Source organism: Triturus cristatus, chromosome 7, assembly GCF_964204655.1.
Source record: "Triturus cristatus chromosome 7, aTriCri1.1, whole genome shotgun sequence".
In the NCBI taxonomy this organism is placed as follows: domain Eukaryota; kingdom Metazoa; phylum Chordata; class Amphibia; order Caudata; family Salamandridae; genus Triturus; species Triturus cristatus.
In genome coordinates, this window is record NC_140590.1 from 1,465,778,605 (window position 1) to 1,465,802,969 (window position 24,365).

Consider the following 24,365-nt stretch of genomic DNA (forward strand, 5'->3'; position numbering starts at 1 on the left):
CGGCCATAACGTTTCGGCTCCGTGGAGCCTTGTTCACATGACAGCCTATATATATATATATATATATATATATATATATATATATATATATATATATATATATATATATATATATATATATATATATATCCTTTCACACTTAGTGGTGCTTATGCTTAAAAACTTTGCTAACAGAATTTTGAAGTGAGAACCTTCAAAGTGACCCTTGTGTTGTAAGGTGCTCTATACAGGAGCTGCTCAACACGTAAACTTGGGTACTACCAAGAGTTCTCAGCATATGTACAAATATGTATATAAAAGTATATATTTAAAATAGACACCCATATATATTATATACAAAAACTTTCTGCTCATAGTCGTTTCGGAAGAAAAATGCTTTCTGAAGGCATCATATAGTATTTTAAGAAACTAGGTGAATTAAAATAAAAAATAATTTTTAAAATAATCTATCTCATTACCTCATTTTTTTTAACAATAGTACATTAATTCAAACATTTGGTCAACATAGCAGTAATTAGGCAGTCCATAATTTTATCGATACCAGTTCTATAATTCCCAAAAGTTACATCTTTTTGTATTCAATAGTAATCAGAACTAGCTTCAAATTCATATAAATTCAAATATCTTTTCAAATCCAATACATGAAAAGAGATGCTGACATTTCACGAAATTAGCATTTTAATGATAGATTCACCCTAGCATGGGATTTATTATAACATCTCTTAATAGCACTTTTATATGCCAATATTTTCATGATAGTCTTTCAAAGCCTTTCTCAAGCCACAAAAATAGGTGCGAGGTTGAAGGAATACTGACTGCGTGGACTAGCAGAGCTATGAGGAAAGAGAGAACAGAAGCAAGACCAAGAAACATATTGGAGGAGCAGTGGTGAGAAAGACTGTGTTTTATGTAACTAATAAATGAACATCTACAAATGACTTGTTCCTCACAATTCGGGTGATTCTATCCCACCGCTACCTTTAATTCACGGTTGCTATGGCAAACAGAGGGGCTCCAACAATGGTTAGTGAAGAAGTCTCAGGTCATCACTTACGCATGGGGTGGGGGGATACATGCCACAGTAATGTGGTGACAGCAAAATAAATGTGCTGGCTGCCACAATAAAGGGGAATCAGATGCATTAAACTGTTCTGATAATTTGTCAGGAGGGAAATTTAAAAAAAAGGCAGAATAGAAACAAAATAATTTCATCTGCAAAGGGTAGGAATTAGACAGCTTCAATAGTTGGATGACTACAACAGATAATTCGTTACTATATTGATCAGTCTTTTGATAATGGCATCTCAGACCTGTTCTGTGTTATTTGCCTGCATTGTTGTACAGCATACTTTATAGGTATTTACTGATACGTGACAATTAGTTGCAGTGATGATTGAATTTGCATTGATTCCAAGAAATGTTTCGTTAAAGCTGAGCGAGTTGTAGCTATAACTCGTGAGAGTTTAATTTTACAAAGCTGAATGGACAGTCGTGATACAGTTTTGGGTACAGTCTTCTGAGTGCCTGCAACCCATTCAGTTCAATTGATTATAAAGTGCAAGAAAACAGCAGATGAGCAAGACTGCAGTTTAGGGAGTGAAAATGAGGTGCAATTACTATGTCGTAGGCCTCGGACATTGACTTGTCAACAAAGATGTTGCAGAGTGTTCCAAGGAGAAAACATAGCGCACTTCGGCTCTGCTTGAACAAGGCTGACCTTTTCTGTTCTTTGTTGAAGTACTTTTGAGCACAACCTTATCGAGCGCAGTACATATAACAGCCAAGAACAGTGTTCTTTTAATGCAAGCAAAGCCTTTCCTAGGTCACAATTATTTTGCTACCTCTAGTGACGCCATTTCTCTCAGCTCAGGCATTAATTTTCTCCTCAAATAAGCAGTTATCCATCACGTTTTACCTGGCGCTGAAAACAGTCTGGTGTATTTATCATGAGTTAACTTAAAAACCCTTTTCTTCATGAATTTAAAAGAGGATGAATGTTTGTGAACTTTTTTCTCGCAACAACTTAAGAGGGGGCATCAAGTGTATTTGTATGTGAAAATCCACATACAAAAGAACTGTGTGCACTGTTGGCAGCAATCGTCCTGTTTGCAGTTGTTATGAGAATTTCGTCATAGAGATATTTGCCTCTTCTCATACTACTGATAAACATTACAAGTAAGAGAAGCTAAAAAAAATCATAATGAAATCGAGAGCATGAGTTTATTAGATCACCACTGTTTTTTCCATGGATTCTTTAAAAAGAGGAGTTTTTGATGTTCTGTGGCACGTTAAGAATTGTGCCTTAGTATTGCGCTGTTCCCCCATGCCCACAATGCTTTATGTCCTTAATGCAATAAGTGTTTGTATTTTTAGTATTTACAGTATTTTTGCTTCCTGTTTGTGCATACTTGTGTCTGAATCTACACATGTGCTCTGATCAAATTTGTTATAACAGTTCCTGTTAAACACTGCGTGTATACATTATGATATACATATCTTAGTGTAGCTAGGTGTATGAATTTACTCGCTTAGCATTTATTGCCTCAGGCAAAAAATACATTTTTCTCTATTGAGTCCCATTATGATCACATAAATTCAATAATAATTAATCTTATTGCCTGTCAATTCTTGCCTGACTAGTTAACAAGTATGACAGAGGTGCCTAATATGTATACATGAGGGCCAGATTCATGCCAGCTTTACAGGACATCCATTGATATGCTGAATTAAGAATCAATGTCTGTCAATGTATCTTGTGCGATTATCCTCAGAATCAGGCATTGATCTGGCCATCCTGTACCTAAGTTGGACATAGTAATGTAGGTTATATGTGAGAAGAATATTCCCTCCTTCACATGATCAGTGGTGATAGGATCAAAGTTGAACTTTAGTACAGTGTTATATGGTGTTAGTTAATCCTATAAACCCTGGACTTAGTAGTTATTTAATACTAGGATCTGAATACCTCACTGTAATTCCGCAGCCCCCATTATTCTTGCAAAGGTATCAGTATTTCTGGCTATTGAGGGGATTCAGTTGTAGACAAAATTGAGTTGCTGAGTCCCCGTTACCTGAGTCCAGTAGTTTAGTAATCATCTGCACAGAATACTATAGATATCCAACTCTTTCTAGAACATCACATTATGTTCTCATTGATAATACCACGCGAACAAAAGGCCTAGCTTACCCTCCCAACTTCAACCAAGTTTGTCACCATGACGACACTGGCCGAATTCTCTTGCCAAATCATTCTCCAGAAGTCTTTCACAGTCTCTTGCATAGGACCTGCACAAACAGGAAAAAGAGCCATTACGTAAGTGGTGCATGGTATGTCGGCATCCTCAGTCTGACCAAGAACAGAGAGGAAAGAAAACAAATCTGGGTTTCTGGTCTCGCAGGAAATCTGGAGAGCTTTTCTCTTCCAAAGTGCGGCCCTGTCAGTAACACTTGCCATTTTTGCTTCAATCTTATATAGCAGGCTGCCTTACTTTTTGTGCAATCCATACATCTTGCTTATTCTGCCTCTACGTCTGTGGCTAAAGAAGCACCTAGTGTGAATCCCACACCTCTCCTGTGGATTCATCTATATACAAATCTACAATTATTTAGAATTTAGCTACCTTCTTTTACAGTGATTTGTTGCTTTGTAGAAAGGTGAAGTCTTATTAGGACTAGTACAAATAACACCAAATATTACCTGAGACATGTTGATACCCCCCTCCAATGGAAAGTACATACCCATGTACACAACTAGGGAAAAGCCATTCTATCCTTGATAGTAAGAGAGAGTGTGCAGTCATGATAGACATATATCTCCAGTTTCATGTGAGCAAATGGCTTCAGGTCACATGGCACAAATACATTTCAATCACTGTGATTCCTGAGCTCCAAGTGAGCAAAAATGTACCCACTGTTATGACATGTGCGCATTATTAAGGAAAACTTTGCTGCTAAAATGGTAATTCATCAGATTTGACAGTGGGATTTACAACTTTTTATCCTGCTATTAATATGCCGCACACAGCACTTTATGACGTTTCAATGCATATGGATTTTGCACAACTTTGGATGTAGGTAAAAAAAAAGCTCTAGTAGGAGAAAGACTCTACAAAAATGGTATGTAAAATTAGCTAAATGCAGGCTTGCTTTTTTAACTACAAAAACAAAGATTTTGAAGGAATTTTCACCATCATTAGATTTTGTCTGCACATAAATTGCTCTCTGTTGTGAAATCTATTGTTAATATAAATCTTAAAAGGGGCTTACATCCTGCCCGTGCTTTCCAATGGTTCCTGTGCATGCCACTTACTTTTCCTCTGTTTCTATTAGCCGTAGAATACCATTTCATGGTGTTCCTCATGTCTTTCTCTTATCAGTCTCCCATGGCCCAGGTACTGTATTTATATGAATTGTGGGACTTTTTTAAGCTCTTGCCTGCAAAGTGCTAGCCCTGTGCTTGTTTTTTACATTCTGCTGAGTGCATGGGTCTCTACAATTCATCTCCATTTCTCATGTCGCTCCCTCACTCACTTTCCCTCCTCCCATGCATACCGTCAATGACAACCATCTCAACACATCCCCGTCTCAGCCCTTGTAAAACTGCCGCCATCTTGCAGTCAGGCAGCAGTCACGATAATAAGAAATCAGGAGACTAACTTCAATTACACTGCAGTGCTGGTGGAGGAAATTCTAAATATGGGAGGTCCTGTATGTTACACATTAGTCAGGGTAGGTATGTAGGGTTGCCGAATGTACAGTGGATTTGCTAGTCTGCACCCAACTGTTGCAAGCTAAATTAAGCTCACTTTGCACCTTGTTGTCCAGGCTCAGCTCACCTCTGGACCACCACTGTACACTTAGCAGGATCTCGTTGCCAACATCCAAAAATCTGTACATCTCCACGAGTGCTGCAACAGCCTCCTCCTCGCTTCCCAAGAGGCTGACATAGCTAAGAATAAAGCGCTTCCTGTGGTCCTTCATGCTGCCCGGCATCTTTTTGCTCAAGCATCAGAACACAAGCACAAGCCACAGGAACTGATCTCAGTGTAGGCTAGATGCACACTGAGTCCTCAGCCGTTGTCATAGCAACGCGTCACTACTGCTAGAGCTGCCACACAGGTCACAGGTGTGGGTATACCTGTTGATTTAACATGATGCTTTACAAGACTGTGACCACTCAATTACATTTTTTGTGTACGGTAGACGTGGTGTATAGTCCCTTTTCTTTGTTGATATTACAGCGGAGAGTGATGCGTTGCCATGACAGTGGCTGAAGACTCAGTGCACATCTGGATTCACAAACAAATATGCTACTCTGCCCATGATAATCAGGTAGGGAGCTTTCGGTTAATATCATTTTATTATTTGGCATTGCAGATATTGCTGCCTCTATCTCTTCTGTAAAGAAGTCTTCCTCTAGCCTTCTTTGTGTTTTCTTGTGGTTTCCCTCATACATCTCCCACCCTCAAATCCTCTTCTCATTCTGAAACATGTCTTTCTCCTCCCCTTAGAGCTATTCCATTGTGTCCCTGCCACTTCCAAATTATTTGTCTAATTTTTAAGCACCCGGCTCCTTCGTTGTTCCTCTTCCTCCTCGCTGCTTTTACCGCTAAGCAGCATTGTAGTTCTCCATCTGACTGCACTGAGCTTGCTCCTCCATTATCTTTTCCTCAAGTTATGACCCTCTGTTTCAATAACCATTTACAACATTAGTGCAACAGTGCGGTTTTCAGATATTCATGTGATTCTGTTAAACAGTTAGTCATGTTCATTTTTGTTTCCACTTTATTGACAATACCAGCGCATCATGTACTTTACAAGCGGCTAACATACCAGTCTGTGTTTATTAAGAAGCATATCTTTGCCTTGAGTTATGCAGTGGCGTACCTGGGGGGGCGGCGGTCTGCCCTGGGCAGCATGAGTTTTTGGGGCGGTGGCCCCCCGCTGTACCAACCACCCCACCCCACCCCACCCGCTCCTCAATGCGTTTCCGCAGGCTGCAAATGGAGAAAACTCTTGCCAGCACCCCCGCTCTTCACTGCGGCCGCTGTGGGGCAGAAAACATAGGGACTGCCACGGTAGGCCATGGGGCTAGCTACACCACTGATGTATTGACCCTGCGTTTCAGTATCTAATCACAATATTACTGCATCACGCTTACTGCAAGCATTCAGCTTCATATTATAACACAGCACGGCTTTGCCTCATTTTGTACCTTTGCAATTCAGCAACCATTAGTGATTGTTCACGTTTTGGTTACATTGTCATTACAAGTGGTTTATATACTGGATTGCTTTTTGGTTGCATGGCTGACATGTCTTTACCATACTTACGTACCTTTCACCTTCTCTCAGACACGGCTCATCCTGCACACTCACCCACCATTTACTCTGCGCAGTCACCCTGCCATGCGCTGGTAGTCAGTACTACTCACCCACCACTCACTGAGTGATGACTCCGCACTCACACACCATTGACATACCTCTCACCCAGAACTCAATTTCCTCTCACCCTCCACCCACACCTCTCACCCTGAACTCAACCTGCTCATCCTGCACTTATACTATTGACATACCGCTCACCCGATACTCACACACCTCTTACCTTGTACAGGGTAACATCTCTCACCCTGTACACTCACACAATTCTCATTCTGCACTGAACACACATCAATCACCCTGCATTGCGGCACTTTCACCTTGCACTCAGACACTTACCAACCTTCATTCATATACCACTTACCACTTACCCTGCACAGAGAGCACTCACACAATTCTCCCTGCACTCATACACTGCTCCCACACCTCTTAACGTATTATTAATCCCACAGCAGAAACGTGATGCATTTACCAATGCTTGCTTTTTAAAGGTTTTGCCAACCATATAAACTTCGTAAAAATGGTGGTACTTTACAAAAACTTTCAAAAAGTGAGTGGATTCAAAGTTGTCTAGCTTTACACATCACAAACTTAAAGGTTGCCATCGTTTACAGAACCCACTCAAACAATGGGTGAATGCAGGCCAGAATGGAAAGTCACATTTGATACCGAATTGTAACCTGCTCCCCACATCCCCAACCCACTGAAGGCATCCCTCCACACTGTTGGGTTTTTGACTGTGCAGACCTCCAATGACGTGTTTCACCCCTCATAGTCTCACCAAATCTGTGAGGGTTGCAAACATTTCTCTGGCACTTGTCATACATTTGGGTATAAACTACTTGATAGCCTATACACAGCTACTCCTATGCCAAGAGACAGTCCAGGTGCTTGTGTGACTGTACATGTCTGAGGGCAGAATAATGTTCAAGGGTGTACCTCTATTTGACATTTGCCTCCAACGTCTTGCACAACTCTTGGAATTGCACCTACCTCGGTTGAGATTCACTCATCTGTCAGATTTTGAGCTACTGCTCCTGTTGGAGGATCTGCGTACATGTCAAGAGACATTTATATGATTATTATGGAATGGGTACACACATCTCTGATGTGCTGCACACATCCCTGCCATGCAACAAATGTCCCTAAAAGGCTGCACACACCTCTGAGAAGCTCCACTAACCTCAGAGTGCTGTCGGACAACCAGGGGCGGCTCCTCCATGTCGACGGAGGAGCGTTGCCCCACTGCTTTCTCGCAGTACATGAAGCAGTAACATAAAATGGTATTAATACCATTTTATGTTTCTGCTTCCTGCACTGTGAGAAAGAAGAAGGGTTTGGTTGGGTCGGGCGAGTGAGGGCTGACCAAACCAGTCATGCGCACTCTGACATTTTCTCCATGTAGGCTGCATGCAGCCTAAACGGAGAAAATGGCCTCCCCATAGATGCCTTGCTGGGTGCCATCCCAACCAATCACAACGCTGCAATTGCTGAATTGTAATTGGCTTAGTGGAGGGAAGGGATGCTGACTGCTTTCTGTGAGGAGCAGAGACAATGCGGGACCGGATTGGGCCGTTCAAGGCAAGTTATGTTTTTTTAAACAATTGAAATTAAACCTCCCCCTCCCAGTGCCCCGCCCCACTCGCCCGCAAGTCATGTTGGCCCCGACTTCAGACAACTAAGAGGGACTGCATACGGGCCCCTGGTAGGCTGCATAGGGCTGTGAGTATTTGCCTACAGATCCCTGGGAACAAACTCATCTGAGCGTTAAACATGCTTCTGAAAGCCTGCCTGTCTAGGTCTACCTGAAGATGCCCCTCTCTGTGATTTAAACGAACTGATTGCAATCATACTAAGCTTACCTTGTGTTGCAATGTAGTGGCGAGGTTGATTGTATCCCTGGAAATCAAATTAAAGGATAGTAGTTAGGAGTGCAAGTGTGATGCAATTTAAAGAGAAGGGCATTTATGAAAGAACATGGTCAAACAGAAGAGTTACTTAAAGAAAAAAAGATATGGAGTGGAGGCCGGCAGAGTTTATGAGTCGAGAAGTAGAATACATATAGGTCTGAAAAATGGGCCATGTGATAGAAAAACAAGCTATTGATAACCTTAATCAGTGTTGCACTCGATTTTTTTGTTTTTGAAACAGCAATTCTTAGAGCCCAGCAAAACAGCCCGTAAAGCTTACTGTTGTGTTCCATCTATTTAGTGAAGGTGGCCGCATAGATAGGGAAGCAGGGAGAAGGGTTATGTTCAAGTACTGTGTAGGTGCGACATCATGCCGTGCGACATCCTGCCCTCCTTTCAGGCATTAGACTGCCCAGACTGAATAGGCTGACTAAATCTCATGAACAATAAGACTGAAAGAACGGAGGAGCAAAAAGAGAACAGAAATCAAAAGAGAAAGTAAAACACACAAACAGAGAGGAACGGAGGATGAGGCAAATGGAAGAAGGAACAAAAGTAAGGAAACCAGGAAAGCACATGCAGCGAGATAGAAACGTGGACATCTCCAAAATAATTCTTTCTGAGAGTCAGACACTTAGGGGCATATTTACAAGGGGATTGCACGACTAGAACGTCACTTTTTCGGACGTTCCGGTTGCTCAACGCCCTTCATATTTACAAGGCGGCACAGAGCCACTTTGCGCGGATTAACCCTGCCTTCTAAATATCACACCCCATAGATGCAGTTTTCTGCATCAAAGAGGCATGAAATGGGCGTTCCTGTGGCCGTACCCATGCAAAACCCATTGCTTTTTGACACTGCCCCAGATTTACAAGAAATGACAAATATGAGGCAGCAACGAACTAACACCATTGAAAGGATGGGGTTAGAATGGTGCAAACAAAAGTATTTCTCCTCAGTTTTTGCGCTTTCTATGCGTTCTTCATTATGCAGTACACATAGAAGGAGCAAATCATCATTACAGATTATTTATGTGCAAGAGGGTGTCCCTTCCTGCCCATAAACAATCATTCCTGCAATGCAGGCACCCTTGCACAATGGTGCAAGGGTGCCTGCGGTGGCGTTAGATAGCTTTTTTGGCATCAGCACAAGGGAAAACACAGGGGTGTGCAGTATTTATGTAAATATGGCGCATCCCTTTTTTTAAAAAACTACACAGCATGAAGCAGCTGACTAGCTTGCAGCACCACTCTGCGTCGTTTCTTTGTACATATTGCTCTAAGTGAGATAGAAGGCTTTCGTTTGAGGTGATGTGAAAGGTTTGATTCAAACTTTCAGGCATGTCAGATCTAAAGTATATTCACTCCCTATTAGGCTCTACTGGTGCAAGGCTAATGTAAAAGGCAACTGGGGGCAGACCAGTGGCAAGAAGGAAAAGCAGTGCAGATGCCTAAACAGACAGGAAAAATAATAATTGAGCAATGGGAGAAGGTGAAAGGCTGTAAAGGGAGGGAAGCAGATAGAGGGCAGGGAAATAGAGAGGGTGAGATATGCAAGTAGTTGGAAATCAAACCGCAGGAAGAACAGATAGAAACAGAGAATTGCAATGGTGAGGAGGTTGAGGAGAAAAGGGTGTGGCAAGGCAATGAGTGATGAGGGAGAAAGCACGTGGACACTAGCAGGTCTGATTGTAAAGCAGGCCAAGGAAGTTGTTTCTTTCTCAAGAGACGTGTGCCACATAAAGGCACGTCTCGGATGGGTATACACATTCCATTTCTACACATTTATAGGCAAGAAATGTAAGTCAGTAGGAGTGGATGGCAAGTGACAATTCTTGGTAAAAGTACACGAGGGTGACTTCTCTCCTTTCTTTGTACCATTTCCAAATAATGATATTCCTTGTTTAGACCCCATATTTTCTACTAATTCTACCTTTGTTCAAAAATGCAGCTGTTACTGTTCACCTGTACCCTGGAGCACCTGTAGATAAGCAGCAGAACCTTTACTATGAAACGCAGATACACAACTCCATATGCCCTGGTACTAGAGATTTTTCCCAAGGACACGATGGATTAGTCGTCAAGTGAACTCGTGGTGGAGGGGCAGCCAGCACAGTACTTTTCCCTTTAGTCGAGAGTAACCATTGCATGATGAACAGGTCTCCTAATATTCATTCTAAAATTAGAGAGACCACTGATCGTGACCTTCTGTAGGAAGTTGAGGTCAGCCTAGACCGAGTCATAGACTGGGCTCTCACTCCATTCTGTTTAAACCATCCTGACAAGTGCTACTCATCACAAGATAAAGCGTATTTTGAGTATGTGTGGTCTGTCTCTTAGTTTTGAAATATAGTGGCTTGGACTGAAAGTTACAGCATCTCTAGGTTAGGCTGAGAATGAATGCAGGGGCTTTAAAAAAAAGATGTTTGAAAAGTGTAAAGACCATAACTGGGATGGCAGGCAAACTATGGGAATAATAGACAATTACAGGACTAAGGTGGTGTAGTAGAAAAAACTGAGCTCTAAATGAATGAAGAAGAGACAATGTGCGTGGGCAAATCAAGATAACGATGACACGGGAAGCTTAAAGAAACTGAAACCACGGTAAATGAGACACGAGAAAGAGAGACAATGAAATGGAGGGTGACAGAATTAGCACATAGAGTGTAAATACATAGAATAAGTTCTCAGAGAGATACTGTGTGAAAATGCATTTGGGGGCATATTATCAAGAAACAGAGTTAAAATTATTGCCTCTTTAGCGGCAGTAAACTGACGCTAAAGCGGCGATAATGGGCTTGATAATATGCCCTTGAGAATTCCCAAAGAATCCCAGGTTCACACCAGAACTTGAGCTTCTATTGGAATTCTCTGCGGCATATTATCAAGCCCATTATCGCCGCTTTAGCGGCAGTTTACTGCCGCTAAAGTGGCAATAATTTTAACTCTATGCTTGATAATATGCCCCTAAGTATTTAAAGAAGTAAATAGAGAAAAAGAAGGAAGACGGCAGTTCATATCAACCTTTGATGTGTTCTCTCCACTCCATTTTAAATGCTCTCTGGTGTGTCGCTTAGAAAGTTCCCATTCTCTGTGCCTCTTCCTCTAGAATCACATTTTGCGAATAGACAGTTTGCACACAACAGATACCAGAACCGTCCCCAGGACTTTAGATGTGTGTGCCACGTGTGTTGCCTAATTAGCAATAAAAAAAAAGTTCAAGGCCCACAGATTATCTGGGAAGGTTGCCACTGCCAATGGATAGAGCTGCCCATTGTGAGTTATGGTAGTGCCCAATCGTCCCACACCTTTCTCTGGACTATTGCTTATTACACAATCCTATGTCCCAAATGACATTTGTGCAGCACTGTAGAATATAAAGATACATTGCATTTTGGAAATGGTTTCAAATAACGAGTTTACACATTTATTCGGGCAAGAATTGAGCATAAGTTGTTCCATGTCTCGTGTGAGTAACTTATCAAGTGCTGCTTTCCTTAATTAATTCTGTTTTTTGTAGTGTGACACATATAACCATGATGGTTGAGGAACTTGTCCTTAGGAAAGAAATGCCCCGTTTGAGCAACATACTATTCTATCCTTCTTCTCCATAATGGAAGGTTCACTGCATGTTCTGATATGGTGATCAGCTGAATGTGCACCAGAAGGACTACTGTGTCTCAAACTAGCCAATGGCTGAATGAAGCACCAGTGACATTTCCTGGTAGAGGGTGTGGAGGGCCTTGTAAAAGCTTAATTTGGCACTGAATCCACTGCTACTTTGCCATTGTTGCAATGCATTCCTCAAATAAAAACATATGCAGTAATCTCACAGCTAGTAGTGTTGTACTGCCACTGCAATTCTTTTTATGCAAAATGTACAATTATATAGCTACTGCACAATAAATGCAATAATGAATGCAGTGCAGCTACATTTTGGCTCCACCATTACACGTCACATATTTATGTTGATTTGTGCAGATTGGCACATTCTATACTCCATTTGGTCTAATATTCTAATAAACAATGGAGTTTCCATTGTACTACTGAAATGTTCCATGATAGAACCCTAATAGAATCACTTAATGTGTGAATACTTATGTTGAAGACTTCTAGTCTAATCAGAGTTAGACTATCACAACACAAATCACGGATTAATAAAAATGTCCAAAATGCCCCGCTGGTCCAACTTTGGAAAACTCACAACCATCTAATAACTGATTTAAAATGGACTGTTATTTCCAAGGTGGATCCTGACTCAAGAGGTGGTGACCTTGAACGACAACTCTCGCGGCGCGAAGCAATGCTCATTGTGAAATTCAACACAGCCATGAACGGTCTTAATGAATTATCGGAAATCTATAATCTTTGACTAAATACAGCCAGGAATGAATTATCATAAAACATAGTGGATGATAGTGGGACCCCCTTCTTCCCTTCACACTATCCCTTCAAGAGCCTGCCACTTATTGCTCAAGACTCTCATCCTGACAAGTCATTATTGACCCATTCTAGTGAACAAAACAGCGCACTCAAATGTCTACTTTGCTCATCTTCGACTGAACAATAAAGTTTACCTTTTCTTATTAAGCTAGTTTACAAGCTTCACTTTTAAAACTGTCCCCCACATGAATGGACATCTGCTGAGCGAAGAAAAGTGTATCTACATGTTGCGTCAAAGATTGAAAAACAACCATTTTTTAAAATTGATTCTGTCCGGCGAATAAACCATCATAAACTACACTACCCAGAACACACTGGGTGAGGTTGACAAGATTATATCCACACGAGATTTGGAGAACAAACACGGAAGTTCATTCCCTCCGAGTTTGAAGAGTGAGAAGTAACGAACACAGGTATGAAGACGATTCAACAAATTCTTCAAAGCGCATCCGCTTTTTCGGCGGTCTCCAACCCCGCTGATAAACTCCCTTTTTATCGTTTTTTCAGTGATTCAATCACGACGAAAAATACTTAATGAAAAACGCAACGGAATATAGGAAGAGATTTTGTCCTTCAACAGCTCCCAGATTCAAGGTAGGCTAACTGCTTCTGAGCGGCGCGCAAGGCGCATTTGACACACCGCATATGCTTGAATCTAGCAACCCATTCTCGTTAAGACAGCGACCTGACATCGTTTCCTCATTTGATTTTTCAGATTAATTCCGCCCTAAACACTTCTACACGTAAGTTAAACAGCATAAATGTCACTTGCATGTTTGGTGGTCTTCGAATTTCTGTAGCTTCAAAGATGGTATAGTTGGATTGAATTTTGGTCTAATTTGTCATTTAGATTTCATACGGCAAGAGGTCTGGTGGACACATCAATCACAGGTATAATTTGTATTAAGAAATACGCTGTTGCATGTGAAAGGAGGTGACAGTTTAGTAAGACTCCCCCTGTGTTCTCCTTTCAGCTCCCAGGTCCTGATGAGAGCCCCAGTACTAGAAGGGGCTTGAAACGCGTCGACCTTTATCTTTTGGCCTAACGAACTCAAAGAATTACTTGGAACTTTCTACACTGCTTCCTACAGAGTATACTATTTTCCTATGGCCATGGTGTAATCTGTGTCTTTAAAGTGAATTTTGATTGCTTTTTTAGAGAGTATGTTTGTTTCTGGACTGTCCAGTGTGGTATGGGAGTGAATGTTGATATGACTGCGGTTGAATGTGCCTATTTATGTATAGTAAATCATTTTTTGTTATTTGTCTAATGTAAATTGTGGAAATACACAAAAAAGTTTCCCGTAAATTGCAAACAAAACGCATAAATAGATTGATTAAATCGACTAAACAAAAGGTCCTCGCTCATTTTGTTTCCTTTCAAAATGTTCCCACATAAGAAAGTGGAGTAAAAGTCCATCAGTATTGGAACTGTTGTTGTTACGTTTGAAGACTTCTAGTAAGCATGTAGTTCTCGTTCATAGCTATACAAGTGTTTTAAGATGTAACACACAGTTATATGTAACCATGATTTTATTTCACATAATATTAATTATCTGTACTAATTGTGAATGTGCGTGCACCTATATTCATAGGCCAAGTGCACTTTAACTGTTGTGCTAACTTTGCATAATTACAAGCCTTAAGTTCCTGAGTTTCAATGCTTAACTTCCATGTGAGAAATGTTTGCTTGCATGTTCTCTCCTCTGCAGGTGCAGATACAAGGCTTTGTTAGTTGGTGAAAGGCATTATTTATTTGTTGTGATATTAAGATACAAGAGGAACCATTTGGCAAGAAGATGATGTACTAACGAAGTTGGAGACAAGTTCTCAAGGTGGAGAATGGATGCTCAAGGTAGATTGAATGTACCCAATTGAAGGTGTGGAAGAAGGGCTGAATGTTGCCAATTTCTACCAAGGAAAATGGAAATGTACTGGAGATGATGATGCTGGTTACATTTAATACTTTGTGTTGAGAGGTGTTGTATTGCTAACTGGAGAGAAGAGACCCTTAGGATTTCATGAGATGTAGAACTTTTTTGCTATTCCTCCAGTCACGGCCCCTGCAGGTAAGATCGGGGGGCCGGGTTGGGGGGATTCGACAGGCGACCACAAGGGAAAATTAAATAAATAATTTGTTTTCCCTCGTCGCAGTCTGTCGAATAGCCCCACTGCCCCACCGGTCTTACCTGCATGGGCCGCGGTCGTATTCCTCTCACTGTGTGGCTTCATTCTATACGTTTCATAGACTTGGAGTTCTTTGCACAAGACTCCATAATGCTGACACCTGTTCTTTGCTTATGCTAGATTAATAAGGAGGTCTCCTATTTTGGTATAGAAAAGAAAAATTAGATTTCTCTCGTTCAACACATGAAGAGGCAGTAGGAACGAACCTTGCCGTTTAATCTTCAGATCCTCTTCCTCATCTTTTGTATAGCAGCCACTGAGTTTCTGATGTGCTTTTCATTGTTTAGGTTGAATTTCATTAGGAGATTTGAATTCATTCTTTGGATATTTAACTTTTATAATATGCTTTTGAGACTCATCTATATCAGTTTGTTTCTGAGTTTGTAACAAACCCATTCAACTTCATCCATTAATCCTGACTTTATTGCTCAACTACATTTGTTCATGTGTTATGATAATTGGAAGTGATGATAACTCCCTCATACCTCTCAGGCAACTAATAAAAGGTCCAAAGATGGAAGGGAAGAGAAATCAATGAGCTCAGAGCTTTCTCAAATGCAAGCATCTCACTTAAGTCCCAGTGTTCGGAAAATAGTCCTGTGTTTTAGCCCCGACAAAAACCTTTTGCAAAATAATCATTAATTTTATGCATTTCCTTCTTCAATTATTACAAAAACTCTGTCCAGCCCAAGAGATTTGGTATGAGGTTCAACATTTGGGTGTTGTAGGCAACTGAAATGTGAGAGGTCTCTGCAGCTCAGAAAGTCGGGTCAGTTCTGCTGTCTAAAGCAAAGTGTACATAATCTGCAGAACCTGAAGAACAACATTGCTGTTTAATGCATGAGCGTCAGGATTTGCGTCACTCAAAGGATACCATTGGAGCTCGTAGGATGTGCCAGAGAAATGTAGAGTGCTAATATGGTAATATATATTGAACAAAAATAGCATTTATTAACCTTATTTATACTTTATAGTCTAGGTCCAGGCACCAACGGAGCTATATGAAATTGTTTAAATTATAGTTATTTATTTATTTTAAAGTATTTATTGAGTGAGAGCTATTGCCCCTACTGTTGTATTTTGAAACTGAAAAAGTATACCTGAAACCGTAATTGTAGCCTGGAGGAAAATGGCTGTCAACAAACTCCACAATAGGAAGAGCTTGGGAGGCACAGTGCATGTAAATGTTCAGTGTTTTCCTTCTACAGAAACGTTATGTTATGTTAAGAATTGTTTTACGTGCGCGATTATCACAAAGGTGTATTGGCGCTGTCTGAGAGGCAAACTAGGTGCTGTTTAGATGTTAAATAGCCAGGTCTTTATCTTCTTCCTAAAAGATGTGAGTGAGGGGATTGCTCTGAGATGAGGGGGGGTGGCTGAAATGAGACAGGCAGAGTATACTTACATCGAGATAGTTTGCATTGATGTAATCTGAGTGTGGGTCTCCATCCACCAGCTGCAGCCTCACCCTAGAATGGTCATCTGAAGAAAGAACAAGAACACAATTAGTACCTCACCGTTAAACAATACTCACAAATAAGTCATTATTTCTTAGCCGATTAGACTATACCCAAAGGCGACCTTAGACATAGGCATGAGAACCTAGACTGGATGAGAATGTTAGTTGGAAGCTAATGGATGCCACATAATGCAGCAACTTGGACTCGGCTACTGGGTACTATGAAGTTGTGAAACGGGGTAGATAGGCACTTTGGTTCTGAAATGAATATGAATGCGAAGCAGGATAGGCACCTGGATACCAAATAAGGGATGCATCTATAATGAGTCAGTTGCAGATAAGGGATTAGTTGGTGCATTGTGTGACTGAGGAAAAAATGGCTTTGGATATTTTTTTTTTATATTCCTCAATGAATTAAATATAGAGTTTTATGTAGGAGATAGTCTGATCTTGGACTAAAGAGATTTATTATTCTGAAGGTGTGATGGGTCTCCATCAGGTCTTGTTGGACATATGGTATTGTTCAAAACAGATTAGTATTTGGAAGTTCATTTTGATATGGTGATCTGAACAAGGAGTACAAAAAGGATTTGTCGCTATCAGTGCCCAAGTTCCTATGGAATGTTGAAATTAAGGCAGATATAAGTGAGGATTTCGAATTTAAAAATTTCTACTTAACCAATTTTCAAATTAAGGCTTTGTCTGCCCCGGTCACATTATGAGCAGTGACTTTGGGTCTAGTCCTTTTACTTGTATTCCAACGAACACATGGTGACCAACGGCACAATCATTACATTTGTAATATTGCATTCACAGCAATCATAGCATTGGTCAGTACACAGGTAAAACTACCGCAAGCGGGAACTTAGTCTGATTGGTTTGCTGAGAATACAAACCTGCATGCACCACAGAATACTTATTGATGGCGAACAGAGTGATAAAGGTGGAAGTGTGACATGCCATTTACTTATTTAGTTTGGTACATTTTAAGTTTTGTGAAAATTACTGTATGTGGTGAAAGAGTTCAAATTCTTCAGATACAGTTTCATCACTTTTTAACTCCGTAGCAAAGAAACAGGTAGCATCTACTTGGAGATAGACTATAATGTTTGATGTGTAATGTCAAATATTGCTCATTTTGTGTAATACAAATTCACAATTCTTCTTTCAAATTGTGTGAGCATAATTAGCATTTCCCACTGGCCTACGATTAACATGTCCATCAGGTTGCATTTTAGGTAACAGACTTGTACACCTTTCAATCTCCAGTCTTACTTGACTATCTCCTAAACTCTGTTTAGAGTCTTAAACTAACAATTCTTTGTGAAGAGACAAAATCAAACACTTTATTGTAATGTCAAAATGAATCCTCAAAACACATCATTCTGGAATCTTGAAGTGTATGTATTTCTGTCAAAATTTAACACAAGCATATGCATGGTCCTTGGGGCCATTGTGGTCATGTCGAACGAGGGAACTTGGTCAGTGATCGACACTGTGCATTATTTATGGCATTTGCAAAAAGAACAAATCATGGACAGAATGCTGAGCAATGTAAACATTCACCCCCCCCGTCACAAAGATCTGGGGTTAATCCGTCATTTTTTTGCTCACCACGCCACCCCAGTTTGGACCCAGTCATATGCAAACCCGTCTTGACCTTGCTAGTAATGGGAACAATCCAGCCCAAGCATTTTTTCATTTTTTATTTATGGCATCCATCACAAGCCAAGAATTCTGGGTATGGGAACTTTTTGACTTATTAAGCCCTTTCGAGGAATGAGGTTTCTAGTCATTTATGTAGTTATAAAACAGTTGTCTTGATGGCAATACTTTGAGGGTGAAACAGGGCATTGAAAAATAGGGCAAATGATACATAGAATGCAACATTTTTCTTACACTGGCATAATTCTGTGTAATTCAATAAATTAATGTTACACAAAATGTGTAACATTTTCACCATTTGTATAATCCTACATTGTCAAGGGTTGCTTTTATTCATTCCAGGTTGGTTTGGGTAGTATGTTACCAATTGTAAGCTGAAATACTGTGTCTGGTGTGGTACAAGACTTTTGTCATTTTACAGCTCTGTATGGAAGGCACTGTGCTAATTATATACCTTGCTGTAGGAATGGCAAAATACTTTGCCCCTTTCTAGCTCGGTATGGATTGCACTGTGCTAATCCTATGCTTAAAAAGTTTGCTAGTAAAGCAGACATTTGAGGTGAGCAGAATTAGTGTGTCGCTGTTGTTGTAGGGTGCTGTATACAGGAGCTTCTTTTTTGCATATATATATAACTCTCTTTATTTTTTATATACAAACCAAACTTAAACTACACAAAAAGTTAAAATTCTAAACTTATAGTCAAATCTTTAATTTATAATTTACGCACCACCTTCAAATTATTATAACTTGCACACCTACGTTAGGGGTAGGCAAAATATTCCATTACCCTGGCCGAATTGGTGGAATTTTGGCATCTCGGTGTTACTCTTGTGATGTGAAGTTCAGCAAAATTCCGCCAATCGCCACACGGCAGAATTTGTTCTTGCTCACGTAGCAAAATCATAAATTGGTGAGTGCAAGCAAAATTTGGCATCCCCTAGTGTGATTTTCAGTTGCTAGGAATACATCCAGCTACATTTTTCCAATGGGAGCGGTTGGCACCGCTTGCAGTCAGAAGGCTGCCACTCAAGTAGAAAATATACTCGAGCGGCATCAAAATCACCTCAACCAGCTTTGCCCTCTAACATGACACGTGGTAGTTTTCATGCTCATTTTTCAGTGTTGAACAGGCTCCTGGCGCTAAATCACAGCGCGAAAAGAGCAAAGTGCCTATATCTGCCCATTAGAGGAATTCCGCGGACACTCACAGAGTTTTTTCGTAACTCAGCGGAATTCCGTGTAGTCTAATCCTGCAAGTTCCACCCACCCGTAACCTCCATACACTGTGTATTGAACTCTGTAGCAAATCGGTAGGATGTTTTTTTTAATGAAAATTCGTTTCAAATCATTGAGTTTAGTGTCATCGTGCAGAGCGTCATTAAGTGGAGTGCCAAACAGTAGAGTGGAGGAGAATGCTGTTCAGTGTACAGTCTTAGAGTGTAGGGTTGTAGAGTAGAGTGGAGCAGAATAGATGGGGTACAGTGAAGTAGCGCACAGAGGACTGGTTTAGAGTGGAGTGGGGTGCAGTGGAGTTGTTTGCAGTGCAGTAGTGTAGAGTGGAGTGGCATAGACTGGAGTTGCTTACAGTGGAATTGTGTATAGTGGACATGCATAGAGTGGAGTGGCGTACAGTGGAGTGGCATAGGCTTGAGTGGCGTATGACGGAGTGATGTAGTGAAGAATAGCGTAGAGTGGAGAGGTGTAAAGTGGAGTGGCATAGAGTAGAGAGGCACACAGTGGACTAGCCTAGAGTGGAGTGGTGTAGAGTGGAGTGGATTGGTGTAGATTGGTATAGTGGAGTGGCGTAGATTTCAGTGGCACAGAATGGAGTGAGGTATATCATAGTGATGTACAGTGGAATAGCATAGAATTGAGTGGTGTACAGTGGAGGGTCGTAGAGTGGAATAGCATACAGTGGAGTGGCATAGATTGGAGTGGTGTAGAATGGAGTGGCGTAGAGTGGAACAGTGTAGATTGTAGTGGTGTAGAGTGGAGAGGCATATAGTATAGTGGTGTGCAGTGGAATAGCGTAGAGTGGAGTGGCATATAATGGAATGGCATAAACTGGAGTGGCATAGAGTAGAATACTGTAGAGTGGATTGGCATACAGTAGAGTTGGGCACATTAGAATATCATAAAGTGGAGTGGTGTGGAGTGGACTAGTGCACAGTGGAGTGGCATACAGTGAATTGAGGCACAGTATAGTGGTGTTTAGTGGAATAGAATAGAGTGGAGTGAAGTAGAGGTTGGTGGCATTCGGTCGAATGGCATACAGTGGAATAGCACACAGTGAACTGGTGCACAGTGCAGTGGTATAGAGTGGAGTAGTCTAGAGTGGAATAGCATAGAGTAGAGTTGCATACAGTGGAGTGGCAGAGACTAGAGTGGTGAAAAATGGAGTGGTGTACAGAGGAATAGCATAGAATGTAGTGACTTAGAGCGGAGTGGTCTGAAGTGCAGTTGCGCAGAGTTGATTTGTGTGCAGTGGAGTGGTGTAGACTGGACTGGGAGCGGAATAGCATAGAGTGGAGAGGCATGCAATAGAGTTGCCCGCATTGGAATAGCACAGAATGGAGTGATTTAGACTGGAGTGGTGCACAGTAAAGTGGTGTAGACTGGAGAGTGAAGACTGGATTGGTGTAGAGTGTAGTGGCAAGCAGTGGACTAGTGTACAGTAGAGTGGCGTCCAGTAGAATAGCATAACGGTGAGTAGCGTAGACTGGGGTGGCGTACATTGAAGTGCTGTAGACTAGACTGCAATAGAGTGGAGTGGATTACAGTGTAATAGTATAGAGTGGAGTGTCATACAGTGGAGTAGAGTGGCAAACAGTGCAGTGGCATAGAGTGGAAAGACGTACAGTGGCATAGTGTACAGTGGAATGGTGTACACTGGAGTGGCATAGAGTGGAACAGCATAAAATGTAGTGGTGTAGAGTGAAGTTGCAACATAGAATGGCATAGAGTGGAGGGGTGTTTAGTGGAATAGCATACAATGGAGTAGCGTGGATTTGAATGGCATAGAGTGGAGTGGCATGAAGTGGAGTGTGGTAATTTAAAGAGACGTAGCGTGAAAGTGGATGAACGGATGTAAATGCAATGTTGCAGGAATATTGATTATAAGGTGTACATTTTAATTCTTGTAGTAGGTGTAAATAGATTAAGAACTGTTAAAGTAATAACTGTGAAAATGCTTAGTTATATGTTGTGCTACGGTATACTGCAGTCACTTTGCAGTATACTGCAGTACATGCTGATGACAAGGCAATTTATGATTGGGTAATGCTGCCTTTACAAAACGTAAAAAGGCAATGTTGTTTTCAGTACACTTTGACTGTGTTTTGGCCTTGAGCCTTAGATATAATTGAGTATTAGGATTTATCTTTTTTTCCCTACCTATTACCACATTCTCAGTGTAGTCGCTGGTTCACTCTCAGTGGGAACAGTGCATTTCTGTCACTGGGCACAATGTACAGACCTGCTCCGGGGGCAAATAGTAAAGGATGCACACTGGTGCAAACTGGGACAGTGCACCCACTCTGTAACTCTCCCAAGAGCCCTATTCCTATATGTTTAAGGCAGGTACACAAGACACACAATGTGTAATTATATATTATGGAAACCCCTGACTAAAGACACATGCTCAAGTAAAAATAGGAATCATTCAACAAGCATTAGAGCTTATACACATAGTAACATATGCTAAGAGACACATGCTAATACACAGGAATATACAGCTACACATGCTTAGGGAGCAATTTACAAGACAAGCACACAAATAGACAGAGCATACACTGCAACACAATGCAATGCAGCTTTATAAGCATGAGTAGATGTGCAAGTCATGCTAGAGAGTAACTGAAAGGCAACCAAGAAGTGACTCTCCATAATTCTGATGTATAAGGCAAATATGCAGAAAGTCAAAAGGTCTTATTCTGAAAGCATTAGAGTAGAAACACCCAGGTAATCAAGATATATCATCTGCAGGGCTAAAGGCAGATTCACAGGGTGAGTACTTTTAAAACAGATTGCAGAGGTTTTCATCTGGATGTTTTAAAAAAGATCCCACTGTCCATCTGAAGACCAAATGTGCGTCCAGCATTGCTATGTGAGAGCCAGACCCAAGCCAGTTATGCTGCCTATCCAAGTGGAATCTTAAAGGGAATCATTTACATACTCAGTTATTCAGATGAATAACTTGGGCAATTGCGACCCCTGTGAAATAGAACTGAATGGATTTACTATGTCTTACTTGCCTAGTGTGTTTGTACAGTGTATAGGCCCTTTAAGCACGTCTTGAATATGTACTTACAGGAAATTATGTTACCATATCTGTTCTTATTGCGGTTTTCGTCCTCCTTGGCTGTATCCCAGGATGCCGTCTGTCCTTCTGGAAGTGCCTGTAGAGAAAAGAAAGTTATTCAACTGGTTACTAATATCTAGAACACCAAGAACTCTATTGAGCAGAGTGAGTTTGCATTTTAGTTCACATTTGAAGGTAGGCTCGAGGTAGAAGTGCTCAGTAGAAGGTTGCAGACATGGCAGGTCCATTATTCTAATTACTGGCATCCATTCTGGCAATTCTTTGAATATTGCCAATGTTTAAAAAAATAACAGATGGATAGATAATTTATGTAAGCCTTCTTCATCAGCAATGTGATGTAAGAGCCCTCCACTATAAATACGGGGAGGTGTGAGGTATTATTTATCAGATCCTGAAAACTACCAGGACATACCTCTCGGCTACCTTAGAACCTTGTTCTGTACGACTGCAAGGGCCCTCAGTAAGCAAAAGCAGCTGGAGATATGGTACAGTGCAAAATTTCTCAAGAATTTACATCTTGGATTATGGGAAGTTAGGCGAATTTAAAGTGTATCTCATGAAGTTTAAATTTGAGAAGGGCAACCTTAGTGTCCATTGGAGGCATGAACAAACAATTTCGACTCACCTACAGGCACGAGGGGCAGCGGGTAGGCAAACACCGCTTATCAGATGTCCCACATTTCATGCTCCAATCCCCTTCAGATCTCAAGCCCTGAGTTCCCGCTCCCTGCCCTGAGCTTCAAGCCCACCACCAGAACTGTTTCCTTCAAAGGAAGCCTGCTCCTGTTTCGACACTGTCAAGTATCCTCCTTGCACTTGTGACTTTCATAGGGTGGATTACAGGACTCCGAAATATATTCTGTGAAAGTTTTTGTCAATCAGCTGGATAACAAGGCTTGCAGAGGACTGGGTAGCTTTCATTTCGCCTCAGGGGAGGGCAATAACTTTGACCGCCTCGCTATGGATGAAGGATTCAATTTTGCTCGGCCCAACAAACTAAGGGCAAGCACATCCTTTTCTTTCTATGAAGGTTGGCAGCCATCTTGCTGCCCAATTCTCTATTCTATTCTATTCACAGTTATTTATTAAGCGCATGGCCAACCAGAAGAGCCTCCCAGCCCTATGTCAGCCAGTTATCATCCAGATACGTTTGCAGATAGAAAAGGGTTGTTTTTAACAATTTCCTGAACGCTAGTTCTGATTTGCTTTGCCTTAGGTTCTGATGCATACTTACGAAGAAAAAATCTTTGGCTTTCTAAGGGCAAAGTAGTTTTATACCAACAAAAGCTCTTCTTTACTTCTTTTTTATTGATTTCTATCCAACAGACCATTTTATCTGCACGTTCAATTTTAATAATAAAGAGCACGTCATAATTATTTTTGGTTTTTTTTATCTAATTTCTAACATAGTTTGGCATTCAGTCTGTTTAGCAAATGAACAATTTAGACAAAAGTGACATTTTCAGCGAAAGTCCTGAAATGGGACAATGCAGGTGCCCTGAAATCATAAAACCTACACATGAGTGATTGGTGACATAAGCAGCAACAGCTTAGACTTTGGGAATAGTGAAATACAACCATGAAGTTGCTGGAAGATATAACATTTCATTCTCACGCAATGACATATGTTTTACTTAAAAGAATTCAGAGACAGTAAATTATATATGAACCACGCTTGTAACAAAATAACAGAGGTACTAAAATGAATACTTAATGCATACAACAGTATATGAGGTTAATGAGGGAATAGAAGACTGTTGAAATCAACAAAGGATTAAGTTAGAACACTAATAAGTGAGACATTGAAATAAACATTTTTTTAAAACAGAACCTTCTCCACTGTAGAAGATTAATAATGTCACTGGCAACTACAGATTTAAACATAAGTAAACATATTTAAAGTAATCATATTTGTAAAGTTTTCATTATCATTTATATTCTGCAAGTTCAGTTACAGTAATATGTTTCTTGACTACAGGAAACCTTACTTGACAGTCATTAT

At 40.8% G+C, this 24,365-nt stretch overlaps 1 protein-coding gene across 4 annotated transcripts in view; it reads right to left on the minus strand.

Annotated features, from left to right (window-relative positions):
- Positions 1-24,365, minus strand: part of PTPRT (protein tyrosine phosphatase receptor type T) — a 1,546,842-nt gene that overhangs the window by 130,649 nt on the left and 1,391,828 nt on the right. For all 4 annotated transcript variants that reach the window (XM_085619228.1, XM_085619229.1, XM_085619230.1 and 1 more), the window contains 4 exons: positions 22,352-22,439; positions 16,323-16,399; positions 8,240-8,276; positions 3,188-3,285 (listed from right to left, as the gene is read on the minus strand). In XM_085619228.1, the coding sequence (XP_085475354.1) occupies positions 3,188-3,285; positions 8,240-8,276; positions 16,323-16,399; positions 22,352-22,439 (300 nt within the window). The remainder of the gene's footprint in view (positions 1-3,187; positions 3,286-8,239; positions 8,277-16,322; positions 16,400-22,351; positions 22,440-24,365) is intronic.